Source organism: Choloepus didactylus, chromosome 3 (genome assembly GCF_015220235.1).
Source record: "Choloepus didactylus isolate mChoDid1 chromosome 3, mChoDid1.pri, whole genome shotgun sequence".
Lineage (NCBI taxonomy): Eukaryota > Metazoa > Chordata > Mammalia > Pilosa > Megalonychidae > Choloepus > Choloepus didactylus.
In genome coordinates this window covers 92,378,045-92,398,947 of record NC_051309.1, presented here as the reverse complement: position 1 = coordinate 92,398,947, position 20,903 = coordinate 92,378,045, and the positions used below count along the sequence as shown (strand labels likewise).

Here is a 20,903-nt window from a genome sequence, read left to right as displayed (position 1 = left end):
GAAGTTAACAGAACCCAGAAGAGAAAGGAGAAGACATCGCCATGTGCATTGCCATGTGACAGAAAAGCCAAGGACCCTCAAAGATTGCTGGCCAGCCAGAAGCTATGGACCCCAGGGGGAAGATTCCTAGCCTCTGAAACTGTGAGCCAATAAACTTCTGTTGTTAAGCCAACCTGTTGGATGGTATTTGTTTTAGCTTCGGAGAAACTAAATCAATGAACAAAACATAAAAATATTAAATAAAGACAGGATCATTATTCCTGACTTTTCCTTTTGTCATAGGCTCCATTATAGCTTAGCACAGCATTGCCACTGACCCTGGCTCTCTTAGTTTTAATATTATCAACTTACAACACAAGTACTTTCTTTCTAAACCCCCCGTTTCTGCCAAGTGTACACACTTCCAGGCGACATGTCGTCACCATTTTTCTGACTGTAAGAAACAAGAGAGTGACATAAGCAACTTCTTTATATATGAATTATGGGCTTTATTATGCTGGGAAAAAATCTATAATATGCACTTCGTATGCTAGTGGCGCTTGCCATAATTCTGACATATCTGTGATAGGTTTTCACTATCTTTCTTTTTTGAGAAGAATGAAAAAAAAAAAAGCTTGCACATTCTCTCTTTATTAAAGCCTCGTGCATATAATATAGCTTCTTGACTCAACAATGTCTTTAGCCTCTAGCACCAGGTTAAATACAGCTTAACAGTGACCTTGGTGCCAAGATGAAATGAGCTGATGGCCTTATTTCAGCTTCGTCTTGGCAGATGTCCAGTGTATTAATTGGCACCCAGGTGAAAGCCTCATGAAACCAATCAAGGTGAATCAAATATGAAAAGTGACCCATGGACACAATTTCACATCATCTACATATGTGAAACCAAGCTTATGTAGCTTTCTTTTCCTTTCTTCATCAAATATGGGGGGTGGGGGGGAATGAACTGCTTCTAACTTTCCTGAATTCATTATAATTTATTATAACTTGAGGTAAAATATTCCTTTTATGTATTTATGAATAAGGTACAACCTTATGCCATTGTCCAAAATAAACTCAAGAAGAACTGATATTCAGTGGAAACCAAACTCAAGGAAATCCTCCTATCTCTACACAGAAAACATGGAAAGGAATTATGGTCTTCATTTACACATTAACATTTTCAATGAAAATTGCTGGTCACAGAGCACAGTGATCTTTTCTAAAAGGGAAGAGAGAATAAGAACTAGAGAAGAAAGGACAAAAGAAGGAAGAAGGGGGAAGGAGTATGTAGTGTGTATGTAGCTACAGTATAAAAAAGTCCATCATCACTTCTTTTATTCTCACCCAAGTAACAGCTAATCTCTCAGGTATAAGAGGATTACTGTAGGTATAAGAAGTAAATCTCTTCTACTTAAATGACATAATGCACATAATGTGCCTAGCTCAGTGACTGGCCCACATGACATGAAAAGATGCTGGTTAACAAATAGCCCTCATCCTCATTTCTCCTCCGTATGTAAGTTACAATAATGGAGACTTTTAAAAATGTTTTTAAGGTATTGGTGGGAATAGGATTGAAGATATTGAATTGCTTTCACATACTACAATTATCCCTTAATTAAATTTCTAGAATGTTAAACCACAAAAATCATTATTTCCTTTATCTTTCCCCCAAAAAAGTATTTCAGAAAGGGAAAACAAGCTGCTCTTTGCTTTCCTTTTTGATTGCCATCTCTAATGGTTTTGGAAATGTGTTTTCTCTTAGACTCCATGCACAGAACTTCTCTAATCTATTTCCAAATGGAAAACTAAAAGCAAATTAAATCATGCAAACTTCTCTGGGCATATTAAATTAAATTCAAGTAACTAATTTTGATAAGTCCTCTACATATTGAGAATAATTTTAGTTTTGGTTCTTCAATTAAAGGCAACTGCTAGGCATTTGTAATTTCTTTTTCTACAGGTATCTTTTTAAAGTCTAGTCATATGAAAAATGATCACACAACAAAATGCAATCACTTTGAGGAGGCAGAATGGTGTAGACTTTCTGGAGGTCACTGTGGTGGCTCCACATGAAGCTGAGTATGTGGGGCCATGGGGTCCTGAAACCTCATTGTGGGGTGTGTATTTGGAGGATCCTGGAGCAGAGACATGGGTGGTCATTTGCACACTGGTTTTTGTGGAGGCAGCATTCATGATTTGCAATGGGTGGAGGTGGCCTAAGGGTACACTGACTGAGGAACAGAATGGTGAACTGTGGTGCATGCATACAATGGAATATTGAGCAGCTATGAGAAGAAGTGAAGCTGTGAGACACACAATGAGGTAAATGGATCCTGTAGACAGCATGTTGAGTGAAGTACACCAGAAACAAAGGCAAACTCTCTCATGCCTCACCAATATGGACTACCTACAATGTGTAAACTCAGAATTAAATCTTAGAGCACAGTCTAACAGGGAAATGATTATTGTAATCGTCCCTAGATTGTAAGCTCTTACAGCAGTCAAATCTATTCCTGAATTGTAATGGCTATCTCCAAACTCTGAGATGTATAAACTTAATGTATAAACTGATTGATCTCTAGAACATTGGGTATCTGTGTTAACACCTGAAACTCAGAGCTAGAGCTCGGCAGATATGAATATCAGTATTTATGCATACAGCAACTGTTTAAAAAAAAAAAAAAAAAAAGCTGAAACAGAGCCCAGACTTCAGTTAGAGATAGGCATAAAGCAGATCTGGTTAAGACTAGAGCAAATCGGGCCAAAGGGTAAAGGTTGAAACAGACTCTGTTCAAACTTCAACTTCCATGTGAGACCAAGGGAAGAGATATTTATTTGGTGTAGGATCTATATTTTCTAAACAATATAACTTCTACAGTCAGTTGGTTCAAACACTACAATTACATGGAACTTTGAATACGATGAAATAGCAACATATCCTAAAGTAATTTGGGTGGAGAATAAAAATATATATTCAGGGCCCCCCTGAAGAGCTGGGGGAGGATGCAGAGGTGTTGGACTTCCTCACCTGGATTGTTGCTGAAGTTCTCACAAACATTGGGGACTGACGGCTTGATGTGCTCAGTCCTCTGCCTTGGGCTGGTCCCTATGAAGCTTGTTGCTGCAAGGAGAGGTTAACCCTGCTTATAATTGTACCTAAGAGTCTCCCCCCTGAGTACCTCTTTGTTGCTCAGATGTGGCCCTCTCTCTCTAACTAAGCCACCTTGGCAGGTGACCTCACTGCCCTTCCCCCTATGTGGGACCTGACTCCCAGGGGTGTAAATCTCCCTGGCAATGCAGGATATGACTCCTGGGGATGAATCTGGACCTGGCATCATGGGATTGAGAACATCTTCTTGACCAAAAGGGGGATGCAAAATGAAACAAAATGGAGCTTCAGTGGCTGAGAGATTTCAAATGGAGTCGAGAGGTGACTCTGGTGGACATTCTTATGCATTATATAAATAGCACTTCTTAGGTTTTAATATATTGGAATAGCTAGAAGTAAATACCTGAAACTACCAAACTCCAACCCAGTAGCCTTGACTCTTAAAGACAATTGTATAACAGTGTAGCTTGCAATGGATGTCGGTGTGATTGTGAAAACCCTGTGGATCACACTCCCTTTATCCAATGTATGGATGGATGAGCAGAAAAATGGGGACAAAACCTAAATGAAAAATAGGATGGGATGGGGGAGGGGTGATCTGGGTGTTTTTATTTTATTTTATTTTTTTATTTCTTTATTTTTGTTTTTTATTCTGATTCTGATTCTTTCTGGTATAAGGAAAATGTTCAAAAATAGATTGGGGTGATGAATGCACAACTATAAGATGGTACTGTGAACAGTTGATTGTACACCATGGATGGCTGCATGGTATGTGAATATTTCTCAATAAAACTGAATTTAAAAAAATGCAATCACTTGCAAACTTCAATTTAGCAGATATTTAATAATACTCTTGCTAGAGTACTTTCAGTACTTTAACTTCACCAAGTCATTATTCCTTTCAGGGACTTGCCTCCCAAACCTCTGAAACAAATCACTTACTTTGAAGATTTTGTTTCCTTCCTGATTATTCAATCTTCAGAACTCTTTTTTAGATGCCATATTAGGATCTAAAAAATATTCCACTCATACCTCTAAGCAAAAGGAAAAATAATTAACAATAGCTTTAAAATGTGGATATTCTCAAAGGCATCATACTGCATTAAAAAGCAGTACTAATATAAATAATTTGAATCTTGTGAAATTTTATTTAGTAGCATTTCTCAAAGAACATTTTGGAGAAAATTGGTTTCATGATCTAGTAACATGATAAAAAGTGATCTAGGATCGAATAAATCTGAGAAACTACAGGTTAAACCAAATTAAACGTTTCTCTTCTGCAGGACTTCTCAGAGCCTATAAACGTCCAGGAAAGGATAATATACAGAGGATCCTCAACATTCTTGGAAACTATCTTAAAGGACTTGTGTTAAATGGAATGTACTTTGGAAAACATTGAATTTTATGCCAGTCAAGTATAATACTCTGATGTCTAGGGTGCATTCAAAAATCAGTGAGGGAGGGTTTTAAAGAATCAGGGTGCTTGGGGCCAATCCAGACTAAGTGAAACAGAATATCTGAGAAGACAGTCTAGAAATGCCTATTTTTTACAAAAGCTCATAAGATAATTTTGATGCACACCCCCACCCCTTTCTAATGCTTTAACCATAAGCAGTTTTAAGCCTTGAAATTGCACACTGCAGCAGCTTCACATTACAAACAGTAAAAAGGTATATCTTTTTATATGATTAATTCAATACAATTTTTGTATCTCTTAAATTAAGACATCCAGTGTCATTTCATTCTAGAATCTACAAAACCTGACTGCTATACAATATAAGAGCTCTAGGGTGCACAGATCACAAGATTTTTAATAAAGGCAAAAATTAAAAGTTCATTTTTAAATTCCAGTGGCCTAGTTGCAGTGCAGTCGTATGTAATAAAAACAAGCACTGTTAGCATCACTACAGGTCAAACATATATCAGAAGAGTTTTGGATTTTAGATGCCTTTGACCAAAGATGAAAGTGTACAGTTAATTAGAAAAATTCTTTGCCCTTTCTTCCTTCTCTAACATGGAGTACTGGGGTATATAAAAATTCTCATAAAAAATAGACTTACTTCTTTTTGAAATTTTTAATAAATCAAAAACAGAAATAATTTCCATAAATCCTCACTTATATCTTCAGTTGATTAGCAAAGCATGCATGAAAATAGCTAGCTTGTAGGAGAAAAATACAAAAAGAAAACTGAGATGTAGGACAGAACAATCAATCCCTTTACCAAATTCAAGATCAGTTTCAATTAGAAAGTTTTAAATTATCACCAAGTTTCAAAAACTCTAGCCACATCTGATTGTCTTTGCTTGCATTCTCTTCCAGACAGGACTGATAGGCTTTGTAAAAACAGATTTGTGACACAACTCAAAGAGAACATGTTACAAATAAGGATAACTCGTGTTTACCAGACCATGATTATCAGACCATGGAAGTTTTATTTTCTTCTGTCAGCCAACCTTAAAAATGGGTGGTCAGTTAAAAGCTGGAAGGTTATTTGAGACAGGGAAGTATGGTGTTGAGTCAACCTACAACGGAAGTGTGAAGGCACTTGATCCACTGAATGTAACCATTTTGATAAAAAGCTTCCTGGGAAAGAAAGAAAAAAAATTTCTAATGGGGAAAACCAGGAGGCCACAGTTGCAAACCCTGTGCACTGTCACAGCTTTACAGAGATTTTTAAACATCTTCAAGGGTCTCTACCAAAACTGAAGTGTTACATACTAAGTATGTCCTGAAGAACTGAGTTCAGTCAATATAACCCAAATGATCTTTACAGTTTGGTAAGTAGATCATCCACAGAATGAGCCATCTTTTCTGGTTAGTAAGGCTACAATAAATATTTACTTTCTGTTTGGTATATAAATTATTCCTTGGTTGCAAACTGAATATTCTTGGAGGAGCAGTGCTACATTCAAGTTGTTAAAGTGGCAAAAGCAATTGGTAAGTTACTTGGCTTTGTTACTTTTCCATATATGATCTCAAGTTCCTGCTGAGTAAGTAGGCAAACTATAGACAAAGAAATGTTATTGATCCTCCTCAAATGTTCAATATGTTCAGGATTCTAAAACGCTGTATTAAAATATGTTCACCTATCAAATGTCCTATTAGTCTACTATGTGATAAGTGATTAGAATGTGAGGAAAGAGATTTCTTATGTTTTCATAGTTCTTGTCACTTATCTTTTTGTTCCCTGGGCTTCCAAAATAGATCCTGATGAGAAATAAATCACCATGACTTTCTCACTATTTATCAACTTCAGGATGAAGGAGTAATAGCAAGCTAAGATGAAGATGAGGCTCTGGGACATGAATAATTGTCTTTGATTGGTCTGCATTCAGACTGGTGAAACATTTATTTTTTCTTAACTTTTAAAAATATGTTTCTACTACTATGAAAAGATTTGAAAATATGGCTTCTCCGGATGAAGTAAAGTGAGAGAATTGGCTTGAACAGTTTCCTTTAATGCAAGAGAAAATAAGATACCTACACTTAGCAAGTTAAGATATACAGAAAGTTAATGCACATATTTTAAATAGCCTTGTCTTGCATGCCATCCAGAATAGAGTATTATGGAGTATATGATTTGTAGTTGTTTACCTATATGACCTAGGAGTTTTGCAGCCTTGACTTAATAAAAAACAATTTAGAAGAGGGTTTCTCCTTCAGCTTTTAGCTCATTGAGGGATTGGATAAACAATGGTCTCAATTTCTGTATATAAAATAGGTTTATCATTATCCTCACAGACTCAATTTTGTTGCTAGTTCTTTTCTTGTATGTTTGCTTACTCCTGCTCTTACTAGCTGAAATTTATGCTTGTGCACTGTAAGTTGTGTTTGTTGCTACACTTTTGCAAAGTGAATTTCTTACTTTAAGTACGTAATTAAATTAAGTGCCTCAAATACCACTGAAATATGAATGCAAAAACAAAGAGAGGTAATTCTATGAAAGCTAATTTAATGCTTTGCTATATAGGACTGATAAAATAATTATTAGTTTAGGTGTGGGCAAGACAACAGTAAATATTGGTTTCAAAAAATCTTACCTCAATAAACTTTACTTTAAAATCAAATCATAGCAATCTACAAGTGTTCTAGAGCTCAAATTATTTTACAAGTGTCTTTGTAAAGTAACTGAATCTGGAAGTTATAGATTATGCTAGCAACTTCTGCAAAAAAGACAAGGGTGAATGCCTGTCATTGGATTCCTACTCAAAGAAAAGAGCTTGATCTCACTTCAAAAAATTGGCAAATACATATATACTTATATATTTTAAATAGAAATAAAATGTCTAAGTTATATAAATCTCTTTTAATAGTTCCAAGCTTTAAACAAATTTTTAAGTGGGTCTATTTTGTGAACATCTACCAATCCAGATATGCCTGTTAAGAAGACTTCAACTGTATGGTTATAATGTTATATAGCTTATCCTATGGATATTTGCTTTTCCAAGGAACGTGTTGTTTTGTGTTATCACAGGAGAAAAATCAACAGTGTGAAGTTCAAACCTGAGTGGAATTTGGAAAATATATTTTGTTCAGTACAAAGGAATCAGCTCTGGAAGATAGCCTCAGCACTTCTGGTCCCCAGAAAAATCCCTTTAAACGGCAACGAGGGCTGTAACTAATAAACCTCATGGCACAAAGCACATATTTCCTTTGTCCGAATAAAGTATTGGTATTGAAAATGATTTGTAGGATAATAAGGCTAACTTTAAATTCCTCACATTACTTAGCTTTTCCTGTAAAAGAATGTTAATTGTGCTCACTGCATATCCTATCCCTTCCCAAACTGCCTGCTGAAATCAGCAGCCAATGTTGACAGATCCATTCTGAAGAGTTAAGAGGAGAAAATACACTGATAGAATGGAAGGAAATATTTGATGTTTAAAATGTGCACATATATAAATTAGCATTTAGATATTTTCAAATATTCATTACAGATCACTATTATGTTTCCCATTCAATAATTTGTATCATTACTCTAATTTTGCTTTGCACCACGGACTGATGGCATAAGCCTTTTAATAAATACATTCTTTATACTCCTTTCTGGCTTCTTTGGTATGTTAGTCATTCTTATGTTGTAGAACTTAGCAGATAATATTCCTCTAAAATTTTATGATATTAATTGTTCTGTGACTATCTTCTCCTGAGCTACATAGAGAGTGCTGCATCATCAGCTTATGTCATTATATCATCCTGTTTAATGTGGACTACTTTTAAATAGCATTATATATTACAGATGGAGATACTAAAGTTCAAGGACATTTTGGGATTTCAAAAAGTATTGGCAAGAAGCTAAACTTAAACTCACTGATTGGCTTAGATTTAATTTTACCTGGGAGTTGACCAGATGATTTCTCAAAGTATATTTTGTTCCAGGAACTTATTATTTTGCTACATAACATGAGTCTCACTTTATCACTGAATATTAACTTAATACCACCTTCACCTTTAAAAAAATAATAATTTCTCTTTCTACTTTTTCCTTGTACATTTTGTTTCCACATAATGGAAATATTGACACAGAAAAAAAGAAAAGAAATATTGACCTCTGGAAGTGTGTGGATTAAGCAAAGATAGGATCTCAAAGGTCCAATTGAACATTGCTAGTAGTACAGCCAAAGTAATTTACTGATTAACTGACCTTGTTCCAAATACAAGTTAGGTAAAATTATATTTTGATTCCCCATATGGTCTTGTTCTCTTTTTTATTTGCCTTCTGTAAATTCATTTCAAACTATCTGTCTAATATAGAACTGTTATTCTCCCTAAAGATTTTTTTCTTCACAAAATAAGGACTTCCCATAACTAAGCAAATTGTCTCAAGCAAGGAGAAGTTTTGATCTTAAAAACATTTACTGATAGGCTTATCCTTTAATAAGTCCCAGAAAAGTCATCCAATTATTATTTTTTTAAATGCAGGATTCAATACAGTTATACCTTTAGCCTTTAAAAAACTTCCACACATATTGCGAATCCCTATATCTCTGATTGGAATAATTTTATTTCTGCATGTTTGTATTTTTTGAAGAGAAGTGGTGAACCATCAAGATTCCAGCTGTGCCAGCTGTTCAGCTATCCTGGTTCATTGTTATAGAAAGCATGTCAGTCTTTATTCATGTTCACATCTTGGCATTCTTCTTTTTAAATGATTTACTAATGCCTCATTTTTAATCTTAAAATAGTGTAATGATAGGCTAACTCTATTCAGAATGGACATCTCATACTGTTCAGCTCTAGCCTGAGGCAGGCATCTTGTTTTTAAATCAATGAAGAAGTGTGGCCATGTAGCTATAAATACATATCTAAGAGGGGGTCAGTGTGTGCATCCACCTTTAGGCAAGGAGCTGTTAGTGATCCGTGCAAAGGGCAGAAGAACAAAATATTGTGTCAATTCAACCAAATCATGTTGAAGTTTTATGAGAGTCCTATTTTCAAGGGTCACTCACATACCATTGGGAAGTTCTTGAAACTCCCATGAGTCTACTTTCTCCATGTGTGAAATGAGATGATGCTTTTTCTTTTGGCTTTTCTTCAAGCAATAGTATAATAGTTGATTTTTATACTGCTACTACTATTACTATGAATGATTTAGGAGAAGCTAACTTTTTAAGGGAGATAATAGAAATTTAATCAGTCTAATATTTTTGGACGCAATTACATTTAGACCCCTTTCCTAAAACTGCACCAAACAGCTAACAATAACAAAACAAGTCAGAGGTGAATTGCTATACAGGAAATACACTGTGTCCCTGCTCCATAACCCTACTCAACCCACAATGGACTCAGCTACATACACTCATATACACACTCAACTTAACCTTCTACTCCTGAGCACTTACTGTCCTCCATCACTTGCTTCTCTCTGTCTCTCAATTTGAATGCTCTTTAAATTCAAAAAAAAAAAAGGAGGAAAATTGGGAATCTATCAGAAGAAGTAATAGCAATGGAAAAATGTCATATATAAAGAAAGAGGATTATAAATGATAAATAATAAGTGGGGAGGAAGAAATAAAAGAACAAGGTAGGCAGCAAGATGAGAGCCATGAGGAAAGACAAGGGGAAAGTTGATGGATTCAATGAAAATATGGGTGAAGAGCCTTTTAGATTCTACATGAAATTGTATCTTCTCTTCAGATACGTGAATCTTGGCAAATTAGGTGACTTATTTCAGAAAGCCGCTTTCTTTTTTTTTTTTTTTAAATGGAGAATAGCAACAACAATAGCAATAATAAAAATGATGATGATGTAAACAATACCTTAACATCAGCCTATAGAGAGATGACTCAGATGATTTCTTGGGGTCATCTTTGTAACTATGTTTAACAATTTATGTGGGTGAAAAAAAGCTAGTACATACATATTATGCTGGTTTGCATATATTATGTCCCCCAGAAAAAGCCATGTTCTTTAATGCAATCTTGTGGGGGCAGATTTATTAGTGTTGATTAAGTTGGAATCTTTGGATTAGGTTGTTTCCATGGAGATGTGACTCCCCCAACTGTAGGTGATAACTCTGATTAGATAATTTCCATGGAGCCATGGCCCTGCCCATTCAGCGTGGGCCTTTATTAGTTCACTGGAGTCTTATAAAGGGGCTCACAAACAGAAGAATTTCAGAGCTGCAGCTGAGAGACACACTTTGAAGATGGCCATTGGAAGCTGACACTGACATTTTGGAGAATGCCATTTTGAAATGCAACCTGGGAGCAAGCAGATATCAGCCACGTGCCTCCCCAGCTAACAGAGGTTTTCCAGATGCCAGTGGCCTTTCTCCAGTGAAGGTACCCTTTGTTGATGCCTTACCTTGGACACTTTATGGACTTAAGACTGTAACTTTGTAAACAGATAAACCCCTGTTATAAAAGCCAATCCATTTCTGGTGTTTTGCAAAAGGGCAGCATTAGCAAACCAGAACACATATTTTAAAAAAATATAAGCAAATAAGCAAAAAAACTGCTACTTGTATGTAGTATGTGGAGATGATTTTTCCTCATATTTGTCTTTTGAATTAATATTTACTTGAAATGGGTATTACTTCTGCTTGAAAACCACTTAGTGTCCACACAAGGATTTAGATGGTGTACTGGTTTGGATGTACTATGTCCCCCAAAACGCCATGTTCTTTAATACAATTTTGTGGGGGACATAATCTTTGGATTAGGTTGTTTCCATGGAGATGTGACCCACCCAGCTGTGGGTAATACCTTTGACTAGATTATTTCCATGGAGGTGTGGTTCCACCCATTCAACATGGGTCTTGATTTAATCACTAGAGTACTTTAAAAGACAGCAACAAAGGCCCAGATGCTTGCTGACACTGATCATTAGATATGCTTGGAGTTGTGGACCCCTGATGTTGGCTGCAGCCAAGAGAGACATTTTGAAGATGATCATTGAAAGTAGACTTTCGCTACTCCAGAGTTTGCCTGGGAGAAACGAAGAGAATACCCCAGATGCCTAGAGAGAAACATCTTGGGAAAAAGCCATTTTGAAATACAACCTGGGAGCAGAGAAAGAAGACGCCAGCCACATACCTTCACAAGTTTTTTGGATGCCATCAGCCATCCTTCAGTGAAGGTACTCTACTGTTGATGCCTTAGTTTGGACACTTTTATGGTCTTAGGACTATAACTTTGTAACCAAATAAACCCCCTTTATAAAAGCCAATCCATTTCTGGTATTTTGCAAATGGCACCATTAGCAAACCAGAACAGATGGAGAGCATAGCAGGCCTGGGAATGATTTACTGTGTAATCTTATAGCTTTTTAAAGACAGAACTCTACTGTGTGAAGATTGGTTGAGAGGTCTGATCAATGGGAATAGGTAGTGGCTGAAGAGAAGGGAAGGATCATGTGGTATAGACCACAAGGCCTTTTATTCATATTGTCTTCCAGTAAACTACAGGTACTTATAACTCCTAACATGAAAGGGGAATACATAAAGAGAGATAAAAACTGAAAATATTTTTTTTTACCAAACTCCATGAAAGATTTTGGGAGTTCAAAGAAGGACACTTTATAGCCCATGCTCACGGGATATAAAACATTTTCAATCTACTACTGCAACATGAAGGGCCATGAAAAGAACATATGTCGGCGGGGCAAGATGGCAGACTGGTGAGCTGTATGTTTTAGTTACTCCTCCAGGAAAGTAGGTAAAAAGCCAGGAACTGCGTGGACTGGACACCACAGAGCAATCTGTCTTTGGGCATACTTCATACAACACTCATGAAAACGTGGAACTGCTGAGATCAGCGAAATCTGTAAGTTTTTGCGGCCAGGGGACCCGCGCCCCTCCCTGCCAGGCTCAGTCCCGGGGGAGGAGGGGCTGTCAGCTCCAGGAAGGAGAAGGGAGAATTGCAGTGGCTGCTCTTACCGGAAACTCATTCTACTGATTCAAACTCCAACCATAGATAGACTGAGGCCAGACACCAGAGACTCTGAGAGCAGCCAGCCCAGCAGAGAGGAGACAGGCATAGAAAAAAAACAACACGAAAAACTCCAAAATAAAAGCAGAGGATTTTTGGAGTTCTGGTGAACACAGAAAGGGGAAGGGCGGAGATCAGGCCTTGAGGCGCATATGCAAATCCCGAAGCAAGGCTGATCTCTCTGCCCTGGGCACTTTTCCTTAATGGCCCTGGTTGCTTTGTCTATTAGCATTTCAATAACCCATTATATCTCTGAGGTGGGCCGTTTTTTTTTTTTTTTTTTTTTTTTTAAATCCTTTTTGCTTTTTCTAAAACAATTACTCTAAGAAGCTCAATACAGAAAGCTTCAAAGAATTGAAATTTGGGCACGTCAAGTCAAGAGCAGAACTAAGAGAGCTCTGAGACAAAAGGCAATAATCCAGTGGCTGAGAAAATTCACTAAACAACACAACTTCCCAAGAAAAGGGGGGTGTCCGCTCACAGCCACCATCCTGGTGGACAGGAAACACTCCTGCCCATCGCCAGCCCCATAGCCCAGAGCTGCCCCAGACAACCCAGTGTGACGGAAGTGCTTCAAATAACAGGCACACACCACAAAACTGGGCGTGGACATTAGCCTTCCCTGCAACCTCAGCTGAATGTCCCAGAGCTGGGAAGGGGGAGCAGTGTGAATTAACAGAGCCCCATTCAGCCATCATTTGAGCAGACTGGGAGCCTCCCAACACAGCCCAGCAGCCCAGAACTGCCCTGGGGGGACGGCACTCACCTGCGACATAGCACAGTCATCCCTCAACAGAGGACCCGGGGTGCACAGCCTGGAAGAGGGGCCCACTTGCAAGTCTCAGGAGCCATACGCCAATACCAAAGACTTGTGGGTCAGTGGCAGAGACAAACTGTGGCAGGACTGAACTGAAGGATTAGACTATTGCAGTAGCTTTAAAACTCTAGGATCATCAGGGAGATTTGATTGTTAGGGCCACCCCCCCTCCCCGACTGCCCAGAAACACGCCCCACATACAGGGCAGGCAACACCAACTACACACGCAAGCTTGGGACACCAATTGGGCCCCACAAGACTCACTCCCCCACTCACCAAAAAGGCTAAGCAGGGGAGATCTGGCTTGTGGAGAACAGGTGTCTCGTGGACGCCACCTGCTGGTTAGTTAGAGAAAGTGTACTCCACGAAGCTGTAGATCTGATAAATTAGAGATAAGGACTTCAACTGGTCTACAAACCCTAAAAGAACCCTATCAAGGTCAGCAAATGCCACGAGGCCAAAAACAACAGAAAATTATAAAGCATATGAAAAAACCAGACGATATGGATAACCCAAGCCCAAGCACCCAAATCAAAAGACCAGAAGAGACACACCTAGAGCAGCTACTCAAAGAACTAAAGATGAACAATGAGACCCTAGTACGGGATATGAAGGAAATCAAGAAGACCCTAGAAGAGCATAAAGAAGACATTGCAAGACTAAATAAAAAAATGGATGATCTTATGGAAATTAAAGAAACTGTTGACCAAATTAAAAAGATTCTGGACACTCATAGTACAAGACTAGAGGAAGTTGAACAACGAATCAGTGACCTGGAAGATGACAGAATGGAAAATGAAAACATAAAAGAAAGAATGGGGAAAAAAATTGAAAAACTCGAAATGGACCTCAGGGATATGATAGATAATATGAAACGTCCGAATATAAGACTCATTGGTGTCCCAGAAGGGGAAGAAAAGGGTAAAGGTCTAGGAAGAGTATTCAAAGAAATTGTTGGGGAAAACTTCCCAAATCTTCTAAACAACATAAATACACAAATCATAAATGCTCAGCGAACTCCAAATAGAATAAATCCAAAAAAACCCACTCCGAGACATATACTGATCACACTGTCAAACATAGAAGAGAAGGAGCAAGTTCTGAAAGCAGCAAGAGAAAAGCAATTCACCACATACAAAGGAAACAGCATAAGACTAAGTAGTGACTACTCAGCAGCCACCATGGAGGCGAGAAGGCAGTGGCACGATATATTTAAAATTCTGAGTGAGAGGAATTTCCAGCCAAGAATACTTTATCCAGCAAAGCTCTCCTTCAAATTTGAGGGAGAGCTTAAATTTTTCACAGACAAAGAAATGCTGAGAGAATTTGCTAACAAGAGACCTGCCCTACTGGAGATACTAAAGGGAGCCCTACAGACAGAGAAACAAAGACAGGACAGAGAGACTTGGAGAATGGTTCAGTACTAAAGAGATTCGGTATGGGTACAATAAAGGATATTAATAGAGAGAGGGAAAAATATGGCAAACATAATCCAAAGGATAAGATGGCCGATTCAAGAAATGCCTTCACGGTTTTAACGTTGAATGTAAATGGATTAAACTCCCCAATTAAAAGATATAGATTCGCAGAATGGATCAAAAAAAATGAACCATCAATATGTTGCATACAAGAGACTCATCTTAGACACAGGGACACAAAGAAACTGAAAGTGAAAGGATGGAAAAAAATATTTCATGCAAGCCACAGCCAAAAGAAAGCAGGTGTAGCAATATTAATCTCAGATAAAATAGACTTCAAATGCAGGGATGTTTTGAGAGACAAAGAAGGCCACTACATACTAATAAAAGGGGCAATTCAGCAAGAAGAAATAACAATCGTAAATGTCTATGCACCCAATCAAGGTGCCACAAAATACATGAGAGAAACATTGGCAAAACTAAAGGAAGCAATTGATGTTTCCACAATAATTGTGGGAGACTTCAACACATCACTCTCTCCTATAGATAGATCAACCAGACAGAAGACCAATAAGGAAATTGAAAACCTAAACAATCTGATAAATGAATTAGATTTAACAGACATCTACAGGACATTACATCCCAAATCAACAGGATACACATACTTTTCTAGTGCTCACGGAACTTTCTCCAGAATAGATCATATGCTGGGACATAAAACAAGCCTCAATAAATTAAAAAAGATTGAAATTATTCAAAGCACATTCTCTGACCACAATGGAATACAATTAGAAGTCAATAACCATCAGAGACTTAGAAAATTCACAAATACCTGGAGGTTAAACAACACACTCCTAAACAATCAGTGGGTTAAAGAAGAAATAGCAAGAGAAATTGCTAAATATATAGAGACGAATGAAAATGAGAACACAACATACCAAAACCTATGGGATGCAGCAAAAGCAGTGCTAAGGGGGAAATTTATAGCACTAAACGCATATATTAAAAAGGAAGAAAGAGCCAAAATCAAAGAACTAATGGATCAACTGAAGAAGCTAGAAAATGAACAGCAAACCAATCCTAAACCAAGTACAAGAAAAGAAATAACAAGGATTAAAGCAGAAATAAATGACATAGAGAACAAAAAAACAATAGAAAGGATAAATATCACCAAAAGTTGGTTCTTTGAGAAGATCAACAAGATTGACAAGCCCCTAGCTAGACTGACAAAATCAAAAAGAGAGAAGACCCATATAAACAAAATAATGAATGAAAAAGGTGACATAACTGCAGATCCTGAAGAAATTAAAAAAATTATAAGAGGATATTATGAACAACTGTATGGCAACAAACTGGATAATGTAGAAGAAATGGACAATTTCCTGGAAACATATGAACAACCTAGACTGACCAGAGAAGAAATAGAAGACCTCAACCAACCCATCACAAGCAAAGAGATCCAATCAGTCATCAAAAATCTTCCCACAAATAAATGCCCAGGGCCAGATGGCTTCACAGGGGAATTCTACCAAACTTTCCAGAAAGAACTGACACCAATCTTACTCAAACTCTTTCAAAACATTGAAAAAAATGGAACACTACCTAATTCATTTTATGAAGCTAACATCAATCTAATACCAAAACCAGGCAAAGATGCTACAAAAAAGGAAAACTACCGGCCAATCTCCCTAATGAATATAGATGCAAAAATCCTCAACAAAATACTTGCAAATCGAATCCAAAGACACATTAAAAAAATCATACACCATGACCAAGTGGGGTTCATTCCAGGCATGCAAGGATGGTTCAACATAAGAAAAACAATCAATGTATTACAACACATTAAAAACTCGAAAGGGAAAATCAATTGATCATCTCAATAGATGCTGAAAAAGCATTTGACAAAATCCAACATCCGTTTTTGATAAAAACACTTCAAAAGGTAGGAATTGAAGGAAACTTCCTCAACATGATAAAGAGCATATATGAAAAACCCACAGCCAGCATAGTACTCAATAGTGAGAGGCTGAAAGCCTTCCCTCTAAGATCAGGAACAAGACAAGGATGCCCGCTGTCACCACTGTTATTCAACATTGTGCTGGAAGTGCTAGCCAGGGCAATCCGGCAAGACAAAGAAATAAAAGGCATCCAAATTGGAAAAGAAGAAGTAAAACTGTCATTGTTTGCAGATGATATGATCTTATATCTAGAAAACCCTGAGAAATCAACGATACACCTACTAGAGCTAATAAACAAATTTAGCAAAGTAGCGGGATACAAGATTAATGCACATAAGTCAGTAATGTTTCTATATGCTAGAAATGAACAAACTGAAGAGACACTCAAGAAAAAGATACCATTTTCAATAGCAACTAAAAAAATCAAGTACCTAGGAATAAACTTAACCAAAGATGTAAAAGACCTATACAAAGAAAACTACATAACTCTACTAAAAGAAATAGAAGGGGACCTTCAAAGATGGAAAAATATTCCATGTTCATGGATAGGAAGACTAAATGTCATTAAGATGTCAATTCTACCCAAACTCATCTACAGATTCAATGCAATCCCAATCAAAATTCCAACAACCTACTTTGCAGACTTGGAAAAGCTAGTTATCAAATTTATTTGGAAAGGGAAGATGCCTCGAATTGCTAAAGACACTTTAAAAAAGAAAAACGAAGTGGGAGGACTTACACTCCCTGACTTTGAAGCTTATTATAAAGCCACAGTTGCCAAAACAGCATGGTACTGGCACAAAGATAGACATATAGATCAATGGAATCGAATTGAGAATTCAGAGATAGACCCTCAGATCTATGGCCGACTGATCTTTGATAAGGCCCCCAAAGTCACCGAACTGAGCCATAATGGTCTTTTCAACAAATGGGGCTGGGAGAGTTGGATATCCATATCCAAAAGAATGAAAGAGGACCCCTACCTCACCCCCTACACAAAAATTAACTCAAAATGGACCAAAGATCTCAATATAAAAGAAAGTACCATTAAACTCCTAGAAGATAATGTAGGAAAACATCTTCAAGACCTTGTATTAGGAGGCCACTTCCTAGACTTTACACCCAAAGCACAAGCAACAAAAGAGAAAATAGATAAATGGGAACTCCTCAAGCTTAGAAGTTTCTGCACCTCAAAGGAATTTCTCAAAAAGGTAAAGAGGCAGCCAACTCAATGGGAAAAAATTTTTGGAAACCATGTATCTGACAAAAGACTGATATCTTGCATATACAAAGAAATCCTACAACTCAATGACAATAGTACAGACAGCCCAATTATAAAATGGGCAAAAGATATGAAAAGACAGTTCTCTGAAGAGGAAATACAAATGGCCAAGAAACACATGAAAAAATGTTCAGCTTCACTAGCTATTAGAGAGATGCAAATTAAGACCACAATGAGATACCATCTAACACCGGTTAGAATGGCTGCCATTAAACAAACAGGAAACTACAAATGCTGGAGGGGATGTGGAGAAATTGGAACTCTTATTCATTGTTGGTGGGACTGTATAATGGTTCAGCCACTCTGGAAGTCAGTCTGGCAGTTCCTTAGAAAACTAGAGATAGAGCTACCATTTGATCCAGCGATTGCACTTCTCGGGATATACCCGGAAGATCGGAAAGCAGTGACACGAACAGATATCTGCACGCCAATGTTCATAGCAGCATTATTCACAATTGCCAAGAGATGGAAACAACCCAAATGTCCATCAACAGATGAGTGGACAAATAAAATGTGGTATATACACACGATGGAATACTACGCGGCAGTAAGAAGGAACGATCTGGTGAAACATATGACAACATGGATGAACCTTGAAGACATAATGCTGAGCGAAATAAGCCAGGCACAAAAAGAGAAATATTATATGCTACCACTAATGTGAACTTTGAAAAATGTAAAACAAAGGGTTTATAATGTAGAATGTAGGGGAACTAGCAGTAGAGAGCAATTAAGGAAGGGGGAACAATAATCCAAGAAGAACAGATAAGCTATTTAACGTTCTGGGGATGCCCAGAAATGACTATGGTCTGTTAATTTCTGATGGATGTAGTAGGAACAAGTTCACTGAAATGTTGCTATAGTATGTAACTTTCTTGGGGTAAAGTAGGAACATGTTGGAAGTTAAGCAGTGATCTTAGGTTAGTTGTCTTTTTCTTACTCCCTTGCTATGGTCTCTTTGAAATGTTCTCTTATTGTATGTTTGTTTTCTTTTTAACTTTTTTTTTCATACAGTTGATTTGAAAAAAGAAGGGAAAGTTAAAAAAAAAAAAAAGAAAAAAGACAAACAAGGAAAAAAAAAAAAAAAAAACAAAAAACGATGTAGTGCCCCCTTGAGGAGCCTGTGGAGAATGCAGGGGTATTCGCCTACCCCACCTCCATGGTTGCTAACATGACCACAGACATAGGGGACTGGTGGTTTGATGGGTTGAGCCCTCTACCATAAGTTTTACCCTTGGGAAGACGGTTGCTGCAAAGGAGAGGCTAGGCCTCCCTGTATTTGTGCCTAAGAGTCTCCTCCTGAATGCCTCTTTGTTGCTCAGATGTGGCCCTCTCTCTCTGGCTAAGCCAACTTGAAAGGTGAAATCACTGCCCTCCCCCCTACGTGGGATCAGACACCCAGGGAAGTGAATCTCCCTGGCAACGTGGAATATGACTCCCGGGGAGGAATGTAGACCCGGCATCGTGGGATGGAGAACATCTTCTTGACCAAAAGGGGGATGTGAAAGGAAATGAAATAAGCTTCAGTGGCAGAGAGATTCCAAAATGAGCCGAGAGATCACTCTGGTGGGCACTCTTACGCACACTTTAGACAACCTTTTTTAGGTTCTAAAGAATTGGGGTAGCTGGTGGTGGATACCTGAAACTATTAAACTACAACCCAGAACCCATGAATCTCGAAGACAGTTGTATAAAAATGTAGCTTATGAGGGGTGACAGTGGGATTGGGAATGCCATAAGGACCAAACTCCACTTTGTCTAGTTTATGGATCGATGTGTAGAAAAGTAGGGGAAGCAAACAAACAGACAAAGGTACCTAGTGTTCTTTTTTACTTCAATTGCTCTTTTTCACTCTAATTATTATTCTTGTTATTTTTGTGTGTGTGCTAATGCAGGTGTCAGGGATTGATTTAGGTGATGAATGTACAACTATGTAATGGTACTGTAAACAATCGAAAGTACAATTTGTTTTGTATGACTGCGTGGTATGTGAATGTATCTCAATAAAATGATGATTAAAAAAAAAAAAAAAAAAAAAAAAAATAAAATATGTCTTGAACAGCAATCCAGATGAATTGATATTTGAATAGATAAATGATATAGAACATTGAACATTTAAGTGATGTTCAATATAGGATCCTGGAGCAGAAGCAAACAATGACAATTGTAATATTGAGATCTGAGAGGACAATTGAAGAACAATCACAGAGCACATCTAGGGCCTCTGTGCATCAGTAGAGGAAGGAGGCAATACAAAGGGCAATGCCTGAGGATATAGGAGCTTTACTCCCTGTCTCCAATATATAAACAAAGTAAACAGATTGTACTTGTTATGCAAATAAAACTTTAAGAGGAGGAACCTGGGAATTGTGGGAAGATGGTAGAGTAGGAAGAGTCAAGAATCAGTCCATCCACTAGGACAACTATTATACAGTCAAGAACTGTATGAATCAACTATTTGGAAGCTCTGGAATCCAGCAGAAAACTACACAGCATCCAGGGAAGTGTGGGAGGAAGAAGTAGGTAAATTGTTCTTTCTGCCATCACCCATAACCCAGTCTTGCGATTAGCAGCAATGAGGTCTAGCTCCTGGCATAGCTTGCTGGTGCCAGAAAAGGACATAAAAATCTCCTACCCCAAGATCATACATTGCTGGTGGGAATGTAAAATGGTGCAGCTACTGTGGAAGCCAATTTAGCAGTTCCTCAGAAAATTAAATATAGAATTACCATATGACCTGGCAATGCCACTTCTAGGTAAGTATTCCCCAAATTTGAAAACAGGGACTTGAACAGATATTTTCACACTGACGTTCATAGTGGCATTATTCACAATTGCTAAAAGATGGAAGCAACCCAAGTAACCATCATCCGATGAATGGATAAACAAAATGTGTTATATA

At 37.6% G+C, this 20,903-nt stretch overlaps 1 protein-coding gene across 12 annotated transcripts in view; it reads right to left on the bottom strand.

The window, feature by feature from the left end:
- The window catches only part of ARHGAP24 (Rho GTPase activating protein 24), a 551,069-nt gene that overhangs the window by 92,416 nt on the left and 437,750 nt on the right, over window positions 1-20,903 (bottom strand). For 2 of the 12 annotated variants that reach the window (XM_037830166.1, XM_037830167.1), the window contains one exon: window positions 3,014-3,106. The exons of the other annotated variants lie outside the window; for them this stretch is intronic. In XM_037830166.1, coding sequence (XP_037686094.1) covers window positions 3,014-3,106 — 93 coding nt within the window. The remainder of the gene's footprint in view (window positions 1-3,013; window positions 3,107-20,903) is intronic. 12 annotated transcript variants of the gene reach the window in all.